This window comes from Apteryx rowi, unplaced genomic scaffold (genome assembly GCF_003343035.1).
Source record: "Apteryx rowi isolate R43461 unplaced genomic scaffold, aptRow1 scaffold_704, whole genome shotgun sequence".
NCBI classification, from domain to species: Eukaryota; Metazoa; Chordata; class Aves; order Apterygiformes; family Apterygidae; genus Apteryx; species Apteryx rowi.
Genome location: NW_020450988.1, coordinates 74605 through 96078, shown reverse-complemented (window position 1 = coordinate 96078; position 21474 = coordinate 74605). Strand labels below are relative to the sequence as shown.

Here is a 21474-nt window from a genome sequence, read left to right as displayed (position 1 = left end):
CTTTTTTTTATTGTCCAATTCCCTCTCTTCTGTGGTTGAATTTTGCTAGGCGGAATCTGTCCCTCTGCCCATGGGAGGCCTCTTCTACTGCAGATGCAGGTTTAGCAGTGAAGAGATCAATAGCAGACCCATGTCTATTGGGTCTATGGAACTGGCACATACAGACTTTCACCAAAAGGCTGCTGGTTCAAATGCAGCTCAGTTAGTGCTAACAAATGTCTCAGTGCTGGAGACGTGCAAACACTGGAAAGGGTTTGATGGGTTCAGCAGAGTTTGAAAACACAGATGCGCCTGCCCTGGAGAACCTTCAAATTAATTAGAATTCCGAGTAATTGCTCAGTTTTTCTCTGGTTGAAAGATCTGAGGGAATGAATGGTCATTCTTCCCTTCAACAATTGTTCTCCTACTGATATATGCCTTCGCCTCTTAAAAGGAGATACATAAGGAACAAATTTAAGGCATAACAGGAAGCTTGAACTCTGCTGGAGTCAGAAAAGTTGCATGCAGTCTTAATGAAAAAAAATGGTTTGTGCTCTCAGGTTATTTTCGTGCTTTTTTAAATTTCATCCTATGTGAAGTTTTTTTGTCCATCATCAATATTGTGACTAAACTCATTTTTACAGTAAGTTGTTCAGGATTGCTTCACTTCCTAGATCACACATATTTAGCTCAGAACAGGCAAAGCAAATTCAGGAAATACTTTTCCTAAATACTTCATGCAGTTCTGCCATTCAACTCTTCTAGCTTTCTAAAGAAAGCGGTAGTGTTGCTTACAGAAATTGTTTTCTGCTTTGGTCATATTTCCCAGGCAGGAAAAGGCTTTGTAAATCAAGTAGCTATAATTAAGAAGGGGTAGAAGAGGCACTAGGCAGTCTTCTGCTAACACAGAAAATAATGTTTCTCTTTCTTATAGTGCTTATTCACAGTGACAGCTGAAAACATTTAATTTGCATAATGAACATACTGACATATTACCTTTTGATGCATTCAGGGAGATGTAATTAGCTGAGAAGCCCTCAGAGGCAATGCTGTGATCAGTCACAAAGTACAACGTCATCATGTTGCCACCACTCGTGAGCGATGGTGGAATTGATCTTCCACAGTACCTGCAGCAAAAAAATGCCCCAAACTTAGGCAATGCTTCATGAAGCATCTATTTTACTGGAAGAAGATTCAGCTTTCCTGAGAAGTTTGAACAGYTGCACACACACAAATGCCTCCTTTAAGTGGTACAGATCCCAGCCATATACCCTGTATCATGGGACTAAATACTACACTACATACACAAGGATGTACATGTATCTTGCATGGCAAAGTCAGAGGATAAGCTGTGCATCCAGTAGTCAAATTCCTATTGAAATTTTCTAATGCAAAAAGTCCATGCTGTATCTACAACGTATTCCACTTTTTGAGCAGGAGTCAGAGTGGCTGGCAAAAGACTGCAAAATACTCTCCATTATAGCATGACAGTCATTTGCTCCTTATTTTCCAAAATACTGGCATGTTAGCCAAATACTTAACAGTCTGCAGCTGCGGCTGCAGCTAGACCCTCTGAGTCCAAGTAGTTTAGATGTTCTTGAGTTCTAAGACGGYGAGAAACCCCTGTGTATACCCCACTTGGTGAGGGGGAAAGAAAGAAAAGATTGTTCAGCCTTTTCTTCCCTGGTATAAAATCACATATCAGGAGAAAATGAAAACAAGCCATTTAAGACAAAGACTTCAGTTTAGTTTTTGCTGAAACTCAAATCTACAATCTTCCAAGTAATCTTTCTTTCACTTCCACAAGTGTTTCAAATCATGTCTTTTCCTAGGCACAGACATATTAATGCTTTTGAACCTATTCCCATAATTTAAAATGCAAAAGGCGCTGGACAATGGCAGCTATTGAAACCAGTCCTTAAAAAAGCTGTTCTTTTGACACAAGTTAGTTTCTCCCAATATAATATTTACTAAATGTGGTTCTTATTCCAAGGTCAAAGAAATAAGTTGCCTTTACTAGGCTAGGCAGAAGCATTGCTGCTATTATTTCAGTAATGCAAAGAAATTAATTTATATACAAAATTTAAGGAAGCAAATTGGATGGAGAGATCTACAGAACAGTGCACACTCTACAATGAATCAGCTATGTAGGCTAGTGGACATATTCACCTTCCCAATTTTTGCACAGTGCTGTTGTCATATATTTCAAGATAATCCTTTCTGCAACTATAATCAAATGCCAAGTTAAATGAAGTGAATGTCAGGCGGATAAGGTAGCCGGGCTGAATGTTGATAGTCCAGGTACAGCTAATACCATGCGGGTAGACAGCTGGATGACCAGGGCTTGTAATAGTTCCTTCTGGTCCAGTGAGAGCCTCCCCACATACTGCAGAGATTTAAAACATCAGGTTAAATGAAATATTTATTCAGGAATAAGGCACTTTTAAAATCAGTTACTTTTCTTTCTGAAATTTTGTAGTCTTTTTTCCCTTGATGCATACTACACAGTGACTCTTTCAGAATTTATCTCCCATTACACCTTTGTAAAACTTGATGGGCCAGTGATTTCAGTGTATAAAAAAAACTTGAAAAGTCACACATGCACACAAAATCCTTACCTGTATCTAATGGCCAGTACTCAGCTCTGAAGCCAAGGTTGGTAAGAGAGGAAGCTCTGAATTTGACATAGAGATAGTTCCATGTAGACTGCACTCGAGATGGTACAGCTGTACCGCAGTATTTCTCCAGAAGAGGAGAGTCTGTGCTGTTGCCATTTCTGACCTGAAGAACAGTGTATTTAAAATATCCCGTACAGATTTCTATTGTATTAAAGTAGTAAGTATAAATGAATTCATAAGAACAATATAAAAGAGGTCCTTAGCAAGTCAAATCCTACCCTCTGTTCAGCATGGTTTGTACTACAGGCACATACAATGCAGCCTCATGACTGTGGGAGAAGGGCTCTCCCAGCTGAAGGGCATTCAGATGGAGAAAAGCTGAGATCTTATACCCTCAACAGTAAGTGGCACACGGACCTCCAAAACCAGGCCTATCTATTCAAAGACATCTGATACTCATCACTGATGTCTCTGATTATCAAAATGATGATACTATCTTTGGTGAATCAAAAAAGGTGTGGGCTCCTCTGGTGAAGCTGGGAAAGGTTTTATAAGTGCTGTAAAACAGGTACTTATCTGTCAAACTGTGCATGCACTTGCAATTCTGATTTGGTGAAGATGAGCATGAGAAGGAGCATACAGATATGAATCTCTCTGAGTAAATCATAGTATATGTGTATTATTCTTTACCTCAACATAGTCCGAGTCACAAGTGGTTGTATTTCGAATGTCAAAGTTGATGAAGTTAAGAATCACCACTTTGCCATCTGGCTGGGAGATGATCCACTCACAGGTCTTCAGGTGAGAGGATGCCCTGGGGTAATAAGGTGAATGGATAGTACCTGCTCCAGACAGGGAGCCTCCACAGGCTGCAAACAGACACCAAGAGGCAATAGTTGTGATGAATGGTTTCAAGAAAAGAATACTGTGACGTCTATCAAATATCACTATGAAGTTAGAAGAAAACCACTCCTACAAGCCTATAGTCTCACAGCATCTACTATGGATCATCCAGGTAGGACTAAGAATGGATTTGAGAGAACATATTGCTGTTACAGTTGCATAATTTGATTTGAGAGAACATATTGCTGTTACAGTTGCATAAATATGTATATCTGAGCATGGAAGACCAAGGTAATTCTGTCCATGAAAACTTATGGATTTGGTTCATTTGTTTCAGAGAACTAGATATATTTGTTGGTGAATAAGAACTGAAAGAAAGGAATAATGAATGTAAACAGATTTAGGCAGAGTTATGGTTATAGTGCTATATCATCTGTGGTATGTTAGTGGTAAGTGATTTATCATTAGTAAAAGCAATAGTGAATATATTTTCAAATATGGTAGAAGTGCCTACAGCAGACATCATCTTAGCATTTCTAAAAATGGCAATAAATAAACAAATTGACTCTTTTTTTTTCTTTTGAAGTTTGTCTTAAGCCCACTGTACATATATCATAGCATAGAAATGACTGAAAGTGTCCAAGTTACAGATCAGTTCACTGGGCAAGTCACCAGTTTCTCTTACCAACTTGATAAACAGCCCTGAAGCTAGCCCTTTGCACAGAAGCATCAGACTTGAACTTAATCCAGAGACTGTTGCTGGTAGAAGTGATTGGAGATATAAATGTACCATGACAGAATTTATTAATAAGAGGAGACATCTCACTGTCACCATCTCGAACCTAAAAAAGAAAAGATTGTTCAGCCTTCTTCATTAAAAAGAAAAACAAAGAAATATCTCGGATCATAAAAGTGGTRGAACGTGATATCTGGATAAAACTATAATCTCACAAGAACTGCTAAATAACAAAAAAGTGACTAATTATTTAGTAGAGGGCCAAAAGGCCATTACAGTAATTGGCACAGGCACTTCATTTATGAGACCTCAAAGGAAGAACTGCATGATAGCAGCATAGAAGACCCTCTCCCCACTTTTCAAGGATATTATGGTGCAACAGAACATTATCTCTCTGAATCACAGCTTTAGCACAATTTGGGGCATGTGCTTCCAAAGTGTCTCTTTTGGTTTCAAAGGGACAGGTAAGGTGCTCACTGGTGAAAAGCTATGAAATTTTTGCCAGGATTGTGTGATTTCCTTGCTTTGGCCTTGAAGTTTCCACTAATCTTTTACTGGCACTTCCCCAGAAGGAGCACACGTTGCATCACACCCATATGACGGCTCACTAACAGGAGGTGTGACTCTAAGTCCCCAAGGCAGTAAAAACACAGCTATACTGATACCTTTTCATTATTTTATCTGAAAGGTCCAATATGTGATAATGACAGTGAAACAACAGGAGGGAATCACTTCCAGCTTTTACCTTCTGCACTGCCACTGGACTTGTCAGACAGTAACCAACTTGCTAATCAAAGGAGAAATGTATGTTGAGCATTTTCCCAGGAGCTGATTATAGATGCTGAAGATCAAGGAGACTAGGAGGGAGAGAGATATCTGCATTGCCTAACATCAGGCCCTGAACCCACAGCCAGGGGGTAAGAGTAGGTGCATCCCGAAGGCGAGGCAGAGCGCTTTCAGGGCTGAGGCACTGCTGGGTGAGGAGCTCCGAACACCCTCCGAGGTGCCCATCTCAGGCCAATAGGGAAGCCAAATGCTCCCAAAGGTTCTCCTGAAAAGAAAATGGCTCTTTTTTTCTGCTGTAAAACTGGCTACGGCTGGAGCTGCTCTTAGTTGCACCTACATGCAATCAACCCCAAACAATCGTTCCAGTGAAATCATTGCAAGGCCAGGAACAGCCAGGATTTCCCGATCGCCACATCCTCTGTCCTCCTCAGCTGTATTCACCCCGGTGGGCTGGGAGAGCCTGTGGCAGGGCCATGGCTGGTGTGGTGAGAGGCAGGGGCTGGCCTGCTCGCTCTCTTTGGCAAGCTCTTGCTGGTGAGATGGCTTTCTGACTCTCTAACAGACATCTGTTATTTCCCAGGGGCCTGAGTTTAAGGTGAGAGTTACTCTGGATTTATGGTGGAGTCACTAAGATCAGAATTTTTTGGCCCGAAAGATTTAGAAAATCTTTAGACAGTAGTGAAAGYTTCCAAAACTACAGTTCACAAGAGTTTACATTTTTTCTTCATCTGATTTTCCCTACATTTGTGATTTATAAAGTCCAGGCAGTAGTGATAAAAAAAACAGGCTCCCTAAACCATTTGAATTAATGGCTGCGATTGCCATTTGGAAGGAGGGCAAGGAAAGGACCTGGCTTGGCTAGCACCTTACCTCTGCAGCACTGTGCCACAGCTGTGCTGAAACAGCAGCTTTGCTGTGTCTGCTTCCCTCCTGCAGACCCCTGGCCCCAGGCTGCTCCTGCCTTGCTGCGAGACTAACCATCCCTCCCGGAGCCAGCGGGTGAGCTGCACCTGGCTGCCGTGGAAACGCTGCAGGTTTCCTGGCATAACCGGGGCTGGGAATATTCTGCATCTTTTCAAAGTGACAAAACAATTCCCTGAAAGTGATTTTTAAGGTAACTTAAGCAACCAAAAGCTATCTCCCTAGTTAAACTTTACTATAAAACCCAGGAAGACAATATTTTAGAGCACACGAGCAGTATGAAAAGCACACGGGGAAAATCAAGCCTTGATACAGACAGAGCATATTGCTTTAGTCTTACTGCGTGTTCCCAGGTCCGAAAATGCCAGCCCTATTTCTCTGCCCTGGATGGAGCAGATCCAAGCGAGCGGGTAAGAAGAAGAGGAGGATGGGAGAAAGACGGAAAGAAATACAGGGAAACCGAACTGCTTGTGACTGATCAGCAAACAACAAGGTAAATGCCTTGCTGAATTAACACCAACTGATTGTATTCAACAGCAATGGTTTTGTTTCTCTGGCTGCTGTGAATTTAGCTGCTTTTCTGCCAGCAATTAGGCAAGAGGAGTGCCAGGCCAAACAAACAAAAGCTGTCTGTTTTCATTAAACACACTTCCCCTCTCATTTCAGAAATTAATTACACTTCATTCCAACCAAAGTCTCTGAATTAGAGGACGAGGGAAGGGAACGATGTTAATACAATAACAAATCTTTTAAAAACAGTTTAACTAAACTGAGCTCACAGGAACCTATTCCTAGTTAGGTCAAAAAAGATTCAAAACAAAACAAAACCCACACTACCATTGTAACTGTGCAGCCCTATAATGCAGTATTGCCATTGCTAGTAACAGGCCATAAGCTTAAATTCTGTACTGAATTTGCCAGGCCTCAGGCCTGAGACTCATCAGACTTGCTCTGTTTGAACTTTTCTTGACCTGCCTGCAGCTTTCCTTTACTTGGTTTAGCTGCAACAGCAGTTCTGCTAATTGACCAGGTGTCTAAGGCTAATTTGTTTTACTTCTGCTTATCTGTGTATGGTGCAACCACAGTTTTCTAGCGCCAGCAGTAGCAAGCAGCTGTTCTGTGCAGCAGGAGGCACAAACTGGTGCGGTTAGAGGGGCCCAGGCCCAGTTCGCAGCAGAGGCTGCGGGAGCGGGGGCCCTGGACGCACGCGGGAGAGCAGGCATGGGGCTGCAATGGAGGGGCACCGGCTCTGCACCGAGACCCATGGCCGTTCCTATCCTCCCCGGCCCGCGCGGCGCCCTCGCGTAGCTCGCCCGGGGTCAGTTAAAGAAGTGCAGACCTGGAGCTGCACAAGCCTGGTCTTAGGAGGAACAAAGAGAACAAAGAAATAGCTTCTAGCATGCATAAAAGGCACCATATAGAGTAAATTCAAGTGTAAAATGGAGCTGAAGACCAATGAAGAAAGAGCAAGGTGTAAAAGCGTGTTAGTAAACATATAAAAAAGGACCTCAGGTGGATCCTAGACAACATCAACATCATATTCCTCCCAGCGAAGGACTCCAGGGGCTGAGGACTCACAGTGTTACCCTCTCCAGGAGCCCCAAAGGACTGACTTTAGGAGCCAGAGGAGCAAGGGAAGGGTGAGCACAACTCCAGGAAAAAGAGATAGAAGCTAAGAGGTGTGTTACAATTTTAATTGTATTTTTATTATTACTTTTTCTGTATAGAAGTATTCTAGCTGTACTATTATTCCTTCTTTTTCTGTAATAATTAGATCTAGACTAATAATGATTCTTGAATTAGAATCTTTTCAATTATACTAACAATAAATTCTTATAATCTCTGTGTGTATATATATGTATACATATACATATATAAGCTGTGCTTCCTTTTTGCCCATAAACAAGATTTTGGGCATAACACCATGACTCCAGAAAATGCTACACAGTAGCTGTGGTATTAGTTATATTTTGCTTGCATTGGGTATGCATTCACCAAAGGTTTAAATTCCATATTAATCAAGTACAGCTGATTGAGGATTAGTGTAATGATAGACTGATTTTCTTTTTCTGTCATCTTTGATTCAGTCTGAATGCAGTGTCCTGCTCTTTCAGACTCTGTGCCTTTTGGACCCTACTAAATTGGTATTCTCACTCCCTTGATTAATGTCTATTTTTGCAGTGAGGCAGAAATTATGCTGCATAGTTTTGTACACATATGTAATCAACCTTTCATATCAGTTGCTTATGAAAAGTCACCTCAATATAATTCGATGAACAACCAGTGTGACTCTCCAGCTCCATGTGGGTGAAGTTGAGGTATATTTTTTCATCCTCTGGTTGTCTGATAATGTAGATACATTGTCGGTTGTTAATATAAGGGTTAGGCCAGAAAGGGGACATGATAACCCCTTCGCTATCTGTGTAATTTCCTCCACAATTTGTATCTGCTATATTAAGAAAAAAGAAAATTAGTTGAGATATTCACAAGTATCATAAGTCTTTCAGTTTAGGCTGCCTCTGTACAATAGCTGCAAATCAAAGAGGCTTCCTGTATTATTAAATTGCAGGTGTTTATCACATCCATTCATGTCTTGTTGGCTATATCATGGAAATGTCCCAGTCCAAAGTTTAATGCTGAATTTAACTTACCAGGTGATGTCGTATAGACGATGTGAAAGCCTTTATCAGTAGTTGAGTCATCAGAGTGAAAGTGAACCCATGCATACGGGCCAGTGGTTTGGAGCGGGGGTGGAGAGCCAGTGCTACAGTATTTACCGAGGGCTGGGTCTTGTGGAAGGAGACCATCTCGAATCTAACAAAATGATAAATCAGCATTTAGGATTAATAGATATATACCAACTGTGGACAGTACCAACATTTTTAAAATTATCTTAAGGGGCCCCAGGAGATATTGTGGATGGTGAGTGGAGGGAAAGCTGATAGAAAATTTCCCCCAAACACACAGGGAGCAAGAAACAGACCCACTGGCAGAACTGTGATGGTGATCCTAGGAGAGATCATTAAGGTTTTTGTGAGAGGGAAAGAAAATATCAGGAGATCTWCTACTATACTGTTTTCCTGAAATCATCCTCTGCAGTGCCCAATTTTGAAGAACATCCTATTCTAAACCATTTTCTCGTTTCTATAATTGGGCATTTGTGAATTCCATAACGGTCAATTTGTACTTGAGAAAAACCCCAAAGCTCACGATGGTGGTATAATAAGAGCCTATTAATCTTAGATCCATTTCTCTAATAGTTTTCCTTTGGCTGATGAATTCTCTGTGGGTAGCCATTCAACTAGGAGTTTGGGGACTGGACTTTGTAAGAAAGGGAAAGCTTCCCAACAGGTATTTGGCCTGAATCCCATCCTCTTTAGTGGCAAGACTTCCACTGACTTCAGTGGAGCAATATTCATCCACTTTCTGTTGTTCTGCCTGTGTCTGAGTGTGCCTCCATGACTGGAATAAGTAAGTACAAATGAACATTTCAACACAGGATTTAATTTTCAAACGTTCCTCTTCTGTACATAGAAAAAAGTTTTGAAATATCTTGTTCTGCAATTACATTGCCATAAAATGTCATCATAATTCACAAAGAAGCTTTACCTCTAGGTGGTCATAGCTGCAATTTTCATGGTGTTCTAGGCTTAGTGTGCCAAAAGCAAATGTGACGAGGAGGCCGGGATTGGTTGAGATGGTCCAGAAACAGTCTCTGTTAATAGGATAGTTACCTGGGTATCCTGGAGAGCTAATTGAGCCATAAGTATCTGTCAGTTCACCACCACATTCTAAACGAAAAGAAATACCACACAACACAGTTTTTAATACTTCATGTCAAGTCAAAAGTTGAACTGTCCTTTAGTGTCAAAATTAGGTAGCAATTTAGGAGCCAGAGTAAATTCAGAAAAAACAATCAAACAAACAAAGAAGTTACTTCTTTCTTTAAATTTTATAATTAATTCTACAACTCAGTAATAAAAGCAAATCCCCAAATATTTCCTAATCTGCACAGCAAAAGAAAAATTCTTTCATAGTTATAATGGAAATATCAGTAGGAGAATGATCAAAACCATTTAATTTAGAAATGCCCGGTGTTTTGGATTAGATTTACAAAATTAATCAGAATTTCTATACTTTATAAACCTAGTCTCTATGTTTTGCCCTCGCATAAGACCGTTCTCATTTAAAAAAAAAATACTTTTAATTGCAGGAAAGGCTATTTTATGTACTTAGAGTAAAAGAAAATCCCTCTCCATGAACAGTTGGGTAATGTTAGGGGAGACTTGTGTATTATACCTAAGGCATAGCTAGTTTAGTCACATCTATACCTCTCCCTCTCTGTTTTCTGTCTTTCAGAAGATCTGCTTTCACTTTTCAGTATCTTCATTCATCTACCTGTAATCACCCATCTTATAACATCAATTGAAAGAGAAAAAAAAGAAAGAATAACTTTAAAAGAGCACTTCAATGCACATGGAAATTGAGAAACGGTTTCCCCCCTGAGTTTTCTATACTTTCTCTATGGTTCCTTCAAGACAGAACTCAAATCGTGCACATTTTTGTTTCTAGACAATATAGAGTGCATTAAAGTGAATTTCATATTGCACAAGATGATTTGGGGTTTATCTCAAGAAATGTGCTGTCAAGCCTCCTGGGAGAAACACATATGTGGTGCTGTCAAGAATTAGGGCATTAAACTACAGTAAATCATACCAAAAATCTCACAGATCATTTAAAATCAAATTCCAAGTAATCTGATACTATCGTGTGTGAAAGCATAGTGTATCCTCTTGAGCACCTTGTAAACTGTAAAAGGCAAAAAAAAGTGTAACTTGCCTGCTCAAAATACCAGTTACTTCTGAGAGAAAAGAGGATTAATTAAAAGAACAATAACTCCAGGAATGCATGCACTTTGGGGGATTCCTCACAAGAAGCATAAAGCAGCCTTAAAAGCTAAGGTAAGATACCAGCAGAAAATTATTCAAGCAGAGGCCTAAAGTCGGAGTTTTAACATCTAAAAATAACACAAGTTAACATTTCAACCTCACTCATTAGTAAAATACTGTCCTACTGCTACTGATTTTTCCTAATGAGGAAAATAAATCATTCATTTTGCTCCACAGCAGTGAACATGCTAAATTACCTGAGATTACATCAAACTTACCAGGATCCTGAGATTCCCACTGAACGGTGAAACCTCCAGCCGTAATGGTGTGGTCTGAATAGAACCAAAAATACAGGGAGTGGTGGGAACTGGAAAGCTCTGCAGGAGGCGAGGAGCCACAGTATTTCCCCAGCATGTGTGCTGATGCTGACGCCCCATCATGGATTTGAAGGAAGTCGGAGTTGCAATCATTACTTGCCTCCAGTTGGAAGAATGGGAAACTAATATGCAGAATCTAACAGGAAGTAGCAAAATATGAAATCAGTCTTTTTCTGTCTGCTGAGATACTCTTTATGCAGTAACTCTGCACAAAGCAGGTATACTTGTTCATATAGTTGTGAGCATCCACAAACTTTGGAGCCATTACCTGAAAAGATCCAGGATAGAAGAAGATATTACAGAATCTCAAAGGTCAAAACACAAGAAAGTAGGAAAGATTTTGGACTGGGGGCTTGTCTGGAAAGAACATTCTTCCTATAAATTAATAATTATTACCATTTGCCTGTGTGTGCTATATACTACAGTGTGAAAGGCTTGAAATAGAGAATCAAATATTTTATTCGGGGTTTCCCATGGTGTTTTCTCATGTGAGATAGTTAAAATTTCTCAACCTTTCCATGGTTGAAATATTGTCACAGGAATTAAAAATGAAATGATTTTTTTGTGCATATCAATTTTGTGTCTTATAAACCCACTCTAGACAAATAGTGGCATACACAGCTTTACATAAGTTCAGATCCCCCACTGATGTGCTCAAATATAGCTCTGCTGAAGACATTGATGGCTCTCAGACTTCAAGCGGAGGATCTGTCACATGCATATAATGCTGTGTCAACCACTAACAGTTTATACAGTATGTATTACAGCATATAATGCGTATAAACCACCAGCGGTTTATAGAACTACTTAATTCATTCCCTTGCAATGTCAAAAATAGATCAAACATTTAGATCCCAAGTAAGAAGTCCCATGCTAAAGGGTGAATAACATGTTTTATAGTTGTTAGTTATAACCCAAGTAGAAATGTTAATTGCAAATCAGCATCAAAATATACATTTGAGTATAACATTTAAAAATTAATCCTTAAAAAAATCAAATACTTTTCATTGCACAAAGTCATTGACTATATGAATTCAGCATTCTGCCTTGCAGGGGCTCAGAAATCAGAAACAGAAAATTGCTCTGGAGGTCACAACCCATGAACCAACTGCACAGTGTTTCTCATGCAGCCATTCACAGTCTAAAGCTGTGTAAGACACGGCTTCTATAGGTGGTGGTAGGTGATGTCAACTCTCACAAATTTATTAGAAATCTCCAGTCACTTGGTGTGTTTTCTTAAGGTCTTATTTTTGGAGGCAGTGATTGTAGGAATAAATAAATTCTAACCTTCAGCAAAAAAGCTTGAAAAACTTGAAAACAGGACCCAGGCAAATTCTTAGGCTAAGGAATCTGAAGGCTCATAAGAACTTAAAACTTATTCTTTTTGCAAAGTTCTTTATTCCGAGGGGGTTGGATCGTGATATTGGAATATGTGGCATGAGGACAGCTGTGTTTGCTCCAGTGAGCTGAGGGGTCCCACAGAGTGAGGGTTTCTTTAACCTGAGCTCTATTTTACCTTGTTGGGATTCGTTCGAATAACCCAAGCGCAGCTGACTCTATTATCATACCACTGGCTGCTTGGGTTGTTAGGGTAACTGAAAGTCCCTCTGGAGCCCGAAAGGTATCCTCCACAAACTGCAGGAAGAGAGATTAAATTAAATTAATTAATTAGTGCTATCACTRTATAGACTGAAATAAAACCAAACTTTCTAACATAGCTTTGGCTTGCTAAACATTTAAAACAAGGGTGAAAGATACTTTTATAAAGGACTCTTCTTAGGATTTCCTCTAAAGTGGAATGACACCAAAGGAAAAATGAGCAAAATTACTCTTTCAGGGAAAAGTAGTTCCTGGAAGAAGAATAAAGATTTTTCAAGTGGAATATGTGAATTCTGTCAAAATTCTGACAAAAGATTTTCTGTCTCAGGAAGATGTCAATAAAGTAGTTTGTTTCCAGAAAGCTAGCTCTAAATTGAAATATTCCAATTTTTCACCTACACTGAAATAATATTTTGAACCTAACATAATATAAAGTTGTCTTTATCAAGAGTGGTGTATCATAGCAGTTATTCTTCAAATGTTTCATAGTCCTATTTATCCTTTAGGATCAGATTTCTGGGCCCGACAACATTGCTTCTGATATACCCTGGTCTCTTCTCTCACTGAGCCATCTGATGAATGGGAGCTGTGGAGTGGGAATCCTAAACTGCTAGGGAAAAATATGGCTGTAAAGTGCCCAAAATACAATGAAGATACAGACATAAAACAAGCAGCTGCAGTTTAACACTCAACAGATGCTAATGAAATATTCAGTTCTCCTCAGCAATCTGAAATGAAATATTTGGGCTCGGGGAATGGTAAAAAATATAATTTTGTTTGAAATGTCGACCCAAAATACCTCACCATTTCTGAATCAGATTCAGAACTATCATGTCATAAAATTTATTTTTTCCCCTTGATTAGGAACTAAAACAAAGGTTGATACATTAAAATTTCTCACTGGACAGAAACTGGCTTTCTATCCTTTCTCTTATGAATAGTTAAAAAATTACTTTTTCCACATATATATGCTTAATAATAAAAAATTATTGATTAGAAATTAGAAGAAAATAGGAAGGAACCTGAAATAGCTGTAAAACAGAACAGATTTCACAGTGGCTTGATGAAAGGTATATTCTGTATTCTGTGCAAAATTAATAATGTGCTTTCTTCACAGCAACCTGCAATAAATACGAGCCATCTGACAGATGGATGCCACAGGGACACCCACTGGAATGCTATCCTGACCTTGTTTAATTAAAATTTGTGACAAAAAAAAAAACAAAAAAACCCAAAAAAGCAAGCAAACAAAAAAATGATGTTGAGAAATAATGCTAAAGGCAGGACCTTGTAGTCACTTTATAAAACTCCAAGTCCCCCAGCTTCACAGGTAACATTTCTTTCATTACATTTCTGTTTGTAAACCTTTTCTGGCTTTTCACGTCAACAAAAAATGTCAGGACCTTTCAGCTTTGCAATGAACAGAAGAAACAGTATGCCCAAAACAGAAATAATATTGTATTCTCCTGTAAATCTGCTCTCCTATCAAATCATCTCTCCCATTTGGCTTAGTGTTGAAACATTCAGGATTTGGAAGATCGCTTCTTGGGAACAGAAATCTGATTTTAGGATGTCTGGGTCTAGTGAAGGCCTTCAACCTGGCCTCGGTGTCAGGCTCTTACTGTTCAACAAGGGCACTTTGACCAAACTCTGTCCCCGGGGACTTTGGATCGGGACCTGTGCTCCACTACTCTAAGTTTTCCATTCCGACCTGGTGCCGACCCACGTGGAGCACGGGCTCGCGGGAGCCTGGTGCCCGTCTCCGCAGCGGAGGACTCCCCGCCGTACCGTGCTGGGCATGCTGGCACTGCGGCCCCGTCCAGGCACTGGTGCACTCACACGAGTACCCGCCGACCCCATCGGTGCAGCTCCCCCCGTTCTGGCACGGGTTGCTAGCACACTCATCGATATTCTCTGTGCAGTTAGGGCCCATCCAGCCCCCATTGCACACACAGAAATATCCGGAAATCATTGCCTGCAGGTATAAACAAATGCAATAAACTCAGCAAACATGGATCATCTAAAGGAATCAGAAAGACTGTTGTTTATTTGTTTTATGTGGAGATTTCAGAGCAAAGAAATAAATCATTTGGCATTTAATGGTCTTGATGGTAATTGGTGAATACTAAAATAAACCCAAAGCTTAACCAGATTATGTAGCTCTGCTTTTTCTATTAAGTTATTTCTTTGCAGAGCCATTTCAAATTACTTTTTAAAAAGTCAGAATCTGTATTTATTTAGCCATTCATAAAACTGTTTGCTTGGCTTTGAAATGATCACCCTAGAAACAAATCAATCCGATTATCTAAACTTTACAAATAACAAGCCAAGATAACAGTAGTTTATAAATCATTTTGAGCCTGTTCTCTGGGAAGTCTACATTTCAGTTACATTGGCTGGTACTTGCCTTCTCACCCCGAGGGATATTAAACAGGAACATTTTCATTGCCTTCTCTGTTATTACTTATTCTGTATTTCTCTTTTTCCTTCCTTACATTTTCTTTTGTCTCAACCTTTACTACTTCTCCTTATAAGCAAGTCTTTCCATATCTCTAATTGTTCTAATTTCTTATGTCCTCTTTCCTTATATTTCTTATTTTTTTACAGGAAAAGCAGAACATGGTATTTCAAGGTATGTGCTAACAATCCCACCTTTGATGCCATAAAATCAATGTATGATATTCCCTACTCTTTCCTTTCCCATTCTGTGTTCACACCCTCTGGGTCCTGAACAGACATTTTCACTATGATGGAAAAGTCTTTTTTCTGTATATTTAATTTATGGCTAGAATGGTGCTTTAGAAGATAAAAAGGTGCCTTCTGATCTGGATTGCCTGATATTTAATTAACATTACATCTGTCATTATGCTGGCCAAATATAGTTTTTCTGTTCCTCTATTTAATTATATACTTCTGTAGTCCCATTACTGGAGTATCTGACTACCTCATTATCTTTAAGTAGTAGTGTTGTGGTCATGACAGTCTAAGGTTGTGTGTTAGGAAACGTTTGCGGGAAGCGGTCATATCTTTTATTAGACTGACTGATATAGTCAGAAAAAGCAGATGAGTCCTGGGCACAGAAGACTCCTTCAATATCTGAGAGGAAAGACAATAGGTGCCTATGGAAGAGAGGATGAGGGGTGCTGGTGAGGGGTGGAGTGGGGAGGAGGAGATCATCTCCATTCACACAGAAGGTGGGAGAAGGGGRAGATGATGTATAATATGCCCCACTTTCCCCCTGCCTTACAGGATCATCAAAAGAGGATATCTGCAGACAAATGTCGACAAACAGGATGAGACTCTACTGGAACAACAAATTTAACATTTGCTAACGTATCTCCAAAACCATCGTAATAAATATCCTCCACGATAGAATTATCAAAATCCCCAGGTCAGCAGTGTGGACTTCCCTGGACGCAGCACACCTATTCAGGGAGACAAGCCTTCACAGAGTCTATGGGGACAAACTAAACAGTCGCTATGCATGAGAATGAATTCACACCACCAATCAGTGCAGGAAAGAAATGCTCAGCCACCAGTGGGAATACAACCAGTTCCCATGAAGCCACCCCTCTGTGTCCATATACACAGCCTGAGACTCAAGCAGGACTCTCAGAAGATGAACAGAAAAACAGAAAGATGAAAAGAAGAACAGAAACACATAACTGTACTAGATCTGGGGGTCATCAGACATGTTGGTTTTATTACTGTGGGTAACTCCTCCATGGTCCAAGGTGGTAAATTGCTTCCCTGTCCCACCAGGGACAGCCATTCATCAGCTCTCCCTACCAGCATCCTGCCGCTGCCCTGGGGTCCCAGCTACCTCTCCAGCTCATTAGTGGCAGCCTGCTCATTAGTGCCTAAGATTGCTACCTCTACTCCAGACATGAAGAAATGCCTTGTGTGCCCAGAAACTCCAGAAACTCCTCTAATTTCACCAGATATGTTGGTTGATTCCTTGTTCCCCACTGACCTTGCCTCATTATCTTTGATGTGTCTGCACTCAGATTTCAGTTCCACCAGTGTCCTTGGTGTTAGTGGTTATATCCACATCACATTGTCTCCAACTATGAAGGGTCCAGCACTTACCAAACACTGCCCATTTGCGCAAGGGTTTTGCAGCTGACAGATATCACTGAGAGGGGAGCACCCGTTTGGCCCATATCCACTCCCAGTGTACCCAAGCGTGCAGGAACAAAATGGCATTGCCCCTTGGGAGATGAGACAAAAGAGATACAGTAACTATTTTAGTCCTTGTTACAATGACAATGCCAACCTTGTCAGTGAAGGTCCTTCACATTTTGAAGCAGAGCCTTTATATAATTTTAAGTTATTTTTTCTTTTGGTACCTTCCCCAGTCAGTGTCCAGTTTGACCATGAAAAGATCGCTAGCGTTGCTTTGCTGTGGGTACCTGAGAGCCCAAGGTTAGCTTTGCAGGAAGTGGTGGAAGCAGTTAAAGGGTATTTGCGAAATGGAGAAGAATGGTAAAGGCAGCTGAAACTGCAAAACCACATAGAAGGGAAATGGTGAAAATCTCCACATCTATGTGAGGGAATCTGCAGTTCCCAGATGGTGGAGCCTGAATGTGTTGCTGTCAGTGTCTATGCAAAGGCCTGCCAGTTTTAGCTGGCCTGCCTGTACTTTCCCTTGGGTAAGGCAAAACTGACTGTGGAGAAGGGGCTGCAATATAAATATGTTGCTACAAAGTGGGTACAGTCTAATCAAACCCTCTTCAAGATTCACACTGATATTACTTACAGTCCTTAAGAAGGCACCATACCTGGACCAGGGGTACAAGCTGCCAAAGGATGGCACCCTCCATTACTTATTGAGCAGATATCAACCTGGGTACATGTTTGTCCATCTCCCTCATAACCTGTTCAGAGTAAAATCTTAGTTAGTCTGTAAAAAACCATGTTCTCTGAGATCAACAGCAAAACAATCATATGGTGAGAAACACACTGGTGTATGGTGTGAAATCAGTCTTCTACAGTTAAAAAGTCAGGATAACCACTGGAGTAAAATGTGGCATATTTATTGTGGTTCCTACACTGCAGGAGTGAATTCTGATCTTAACTGAATCCTTACTCCATTTTAGAAAAGCAGTGTATTATATATTATATCTGTGTGTGTGTGTATAAAATACATTGATACTACCAAATACAGGTGAGGTCAGGGTGAGGCCGTAGGAGCTCAGGTGTCAGCCGCAGTGTGCTGCCTGCCCTGGGCTCCGGCACCCAGCCGTGTCGGCACAGCAGGATGGCTGCAGCAGCCAGGGCTGCCGGCAGCTCTCAAACACGGAGCCGCTCTGCTGCGGGGCTCACCAGGACCCTGGCACTGCAGCACTGCTCCTCAGGGCCTGGCCCAGAGTCCACCCCACAGCTCTGCTGAGGCCACACATCCGGCGTGGTGACAGCCCTTCAGCGCTCAGCGCTCAGTACTTTCACGAGCTGCAGTCTATTGCCATTTAAAGTAGAGGAGGTCAATTAGAAACACTTTTTTTTGCTAGTATTTCTACCATTGATAGCATGCATCTCACAAAGCATTTTAATCAATAAACCACAAATTATATAGACATAAATTGCCACTTCCACTGTTCTATCTGCACTGCAGTGGAAATGCTGCTTCCTTAGGCAGCATTCAGAGAGAGACTCTGGGTCCTATATTATAGTATTGCTTTGAGCCTATGGTACTTTTTTATGTAAAAACAAACTACAACTTCTTAACTATACCATGAAACATAGGCTCAAATGTGCTGAATCTACATCTTTTAAGCAAGGCCGTGATTTTATCAACATAAATCCCATTATTTTACCTGGTGGACAGAGTCCACAGTGGAAGGATCCCATTGTGTTGATACATTGAACCATTGGTGCTGTTGAGCAGCCTCCATTATTATTTTCACATTCATCAATGTCTTGGCAACTGTAGCCATTTCCTTGCCATCCTAAAAAGAAGCACAAGAGAGACATTAACAGGGAAAATGCCTGACTTTTTCCTTTTCTTCTTTGACCATATCTTTCTTAGCATAGAAAGATACTACTTTTGAATTTCACTTCAATAACACAAGTGAATAAGAACTGTTCCTCTCCTAACTGATGCAAATTAAAGCTGGTCTAGAAAACAGGTTACAAACACAATAGGGAGGAGGTGTGTGAGAGAACCCTTTATTTTAACTGTATTCTGGATATTCCAGGACCAAACACACTTTTACCTAAAGATAAGGCAATTCTGACTTAGCACATGCATGTACAATTTGCAGCAAAGGCTCATTCTAACTCTGACTAAATACTTCAAATCCTCATATTCACCTCTTACAGACGCTACCTACCTGACTCAGGAAGATTAGTCATAGATTTTAAGGCTTGAAGGGTCTATTAAAGTGTTAGTTATGCCTTAGGGCAGTGGGTATACAGACATGGAGGTAGCCCTAAACATAGTGAGTAGGATTCATCCTACCTACCCCCAATCTAGTCATCCTACGCTCCCATTAAAGTCAGTGGAAAGAAATGTACGCTTTAAGAATGCAGTTTGTCGGGCCTATTAAGATGTTCACCTTGGGATGGGATAAGTCACGTGCTAGACCCCACTGCCTATGTTAGCTAGATAAGACACAACCTGTTGACATTTATTCTCTAGAGTACAGACCAAAGCATCTTATCCAGTTACTCCACGTGGATCTGGAGTCTGTGCTTATGAAATACAAGCAGGACTGCCTGCTGCCACCTGCCCCTGAGCGAGGACATGGAAGAACACGCTACCTGCGGGGCAGGGCCCACACGTGTAGGAGCCAGGCGTGTTGTGGCACTGCACGGACGGATTCTGCGAGCATGGGCGGTTTGGGAGGCTGCATTCGTCCACATCGGCACTGCAGGCAGGGCTGCCCAGAGGCGACATCCAGCCCGCATCACAGACACAGCGGTACTTGGGCTGCCATGGCAAACATCATGTTATGTGTTTAAGATGGTTAGAAAAATGACCAAGAAAAAGGCCAGAGGAAGCTTTTTTTTTTTAATGTCTTCTGAATGATAGCTAATTGCAGGAAAGCTTTCAGAGCACTACATGATTTGCACATTCTGTTTTTAAGTTGTTTTCTCAGAGTATTTCTTCCTCTGAATTAAACTATTTAGATTATGGCAGGAACAACAGGCTGATTCATTATATTCATAAAAGAAACCTGTAATTTACCTCAAATCTTTCAGAGAAGAATGAACAGCACTTATAAACTGTACCTAAAAATAATTTAAAAATTATCAACTTGCTTTGTATCCAGGGTAAGGAGATCAGTGTAAGCAACCTGAAATCAGTCTGGCTGTTTTCTTTTAAGCGAATCGTTCAGTAATCTGTGTAATGTGTGGAGCTGATAAATTACAAATCTACATTTTCTTTGAGAGCAACAATTTTATCTCTCGTAAACTTCACTAATGGCCAGATTTCAGCATTTATCTAACTTTGCTGWAATTAAAGCTAATGGGAGTTTTATTATCGACTGTCATAGGAGCAGAGTCAACACTGAACCTTTTTGAAAAGCTTTTCCCACAAAAATGGGAAGAAAACAGGAAGTGATGAATTGTGACGACTTTAACAAATTGATCGAAGGAATGATTTTATATCAGAGCACCAAGAACATGTGTGGTGTGCCTGGGCTGGGACATGGGTGTATAGAAGCATTAAGGAACACAGGGCCTGCTGGGGTAGTTTTGGAGGGCTGCTCTGAGTGGAAAGAGCCAAAGCTGACATCTTCACACATCTCTTTGCAGTAAACACCCTGTACCCAGATTTTTTCCCCAAAAGAATTAGCTGGTTTGCTCCAGAGGGCCATTCAAGAGTGCACTAGCATCCACCCAGTGCAGACACCTGGAGAGCCCAGGCCCGAACCCAAACAGAGACTGAGTCAAAGTGAGAGTGCAGAGCACCAAACGCAAGCAGCAGCTGCACAGCAGCTGTGTAATGTTGGTGGCTGCCAGGCCACTAGTAATAATGTTCCATAGTTCATGATGTTTGTCCTTCTCAATCATTTAGATAATAAAAATATTGTAGCAACTTAGTACTGAAAACCCCAAATAATGAACACAAACAATATTATGTTTCTAATAAGACTTTGAATATTCAAAGAACATTCCAAAGCCCCCTATGGATTTAATAGTAGATCTGATGCTGTGACAATACCTCTAACAAGACACAAGGCATTTGCAGTTCTTTCTGCTGTCCTTAGGACAACAGAGAGGTTAGGTTATTTTGTACGGTGGTACTTCTTGCTGTCTTTCAGCAATGGTGTTTGCTACATAGCTTTGTGGTGCTCAGCATTATTCATTGCTTCTCCTTGCTGTGCTGTATGATGAGCCGTATACATTGTTCCTTACCATGTTAGGCTGATCTCTCTCTGCATCTACACAGATGCCATGCTCACAGAGTGTCTCAGATCTTCCCTGGCAGTCATCGAATTTTGAGGCACAGTGAGGCCCGTAGGTTTCTGGAGTACAGGAGCAGCTAATGGTGAAAGCAGACAGGAAAATCAAAATGCTGTCTACATACATAGCACAGGTCCCATACTGCCATAGTACTGCCTACTCTTTATTTATGTGCTGATCCTCATAAAATCCCTGTGTGAGTAGCAATACTGACAATCCCCATTAATAACGATGCACAGAGGTAAGGCTCTGTTCAGCAGAGACTGAGGAATCACACAGGACTCGTGCACAGCTCTGAGTATCTGCCACGTAGG

General features: G+C 40.8%; 1 protein-coding gene across 7 annotated transcripts in view; it reads right to left on the bottom strand.

Annotated features, from left to right (window-relative positions):
- The window catches only part of CUBN (cubilin), a 155866-nt gene that overhangs the window by 118171 nt on the left and 16221 nt on the right, over window positions 1-21474 (bottom strand). For all 7 annotated transcript variants that reach the window (XR_003256944.1, XM_026087135.1, XM_026087136.1 and 4 more), the window contains 16 exons: window positions 21113-21239; window positions 19511-19679; window positions 18565-18696; window positions 17530-17625; window positions 16838-16959; window positions 14537-14723; window positions 12666-12784; window positions 11051-11285; window positions 9493-9674; window positions 8535-8697; window positions 8142-8332; window positions 4126-4282; window positions 3288-3466; window positions 2598-2760; window positions 2149-2365; window positions 976-1106 (listed from right to left, as the gene is read on the bottom strand). Coding sequence is in view for 6 of the 7 variants with exons in the window: in XM_026087135.1 (XP_025942920.1) it covers window positions 976-1106; window positions 2149-2365; window positions 2598-2760; window positions 3288-3466; window positions 4126-4282; window positions 8142-8332; window positions 8535-8697; window positions 9493-9674; window positions 11051-11285; window positions 12666-12784; window positions 14537-14723; window positions 16838-16959; window positions 17530-17625; window positions 18565-18696; window positions 19511-19679; window positions 21113-21239 (2570 nt within the window). In the remaining variant the exon portion in view is untranslated. The remainder of the gene's footprint in view (window positions 1-975; window positions 1107-2148; window positions 2366-2597; window positions 2761-3287; window positions 3467-4125; window positions 4283-8141; window positions 8333-8534; window positions 8698-9492; window positions 9675-11050; window positions 11286-12665; window positions 12785-14536; window positions 14724-16837; window positions 16960-17529; window positions 17626-18564; window positions 18697-19510; window positions 19680-21112; window positions 21240-21474) is intronic.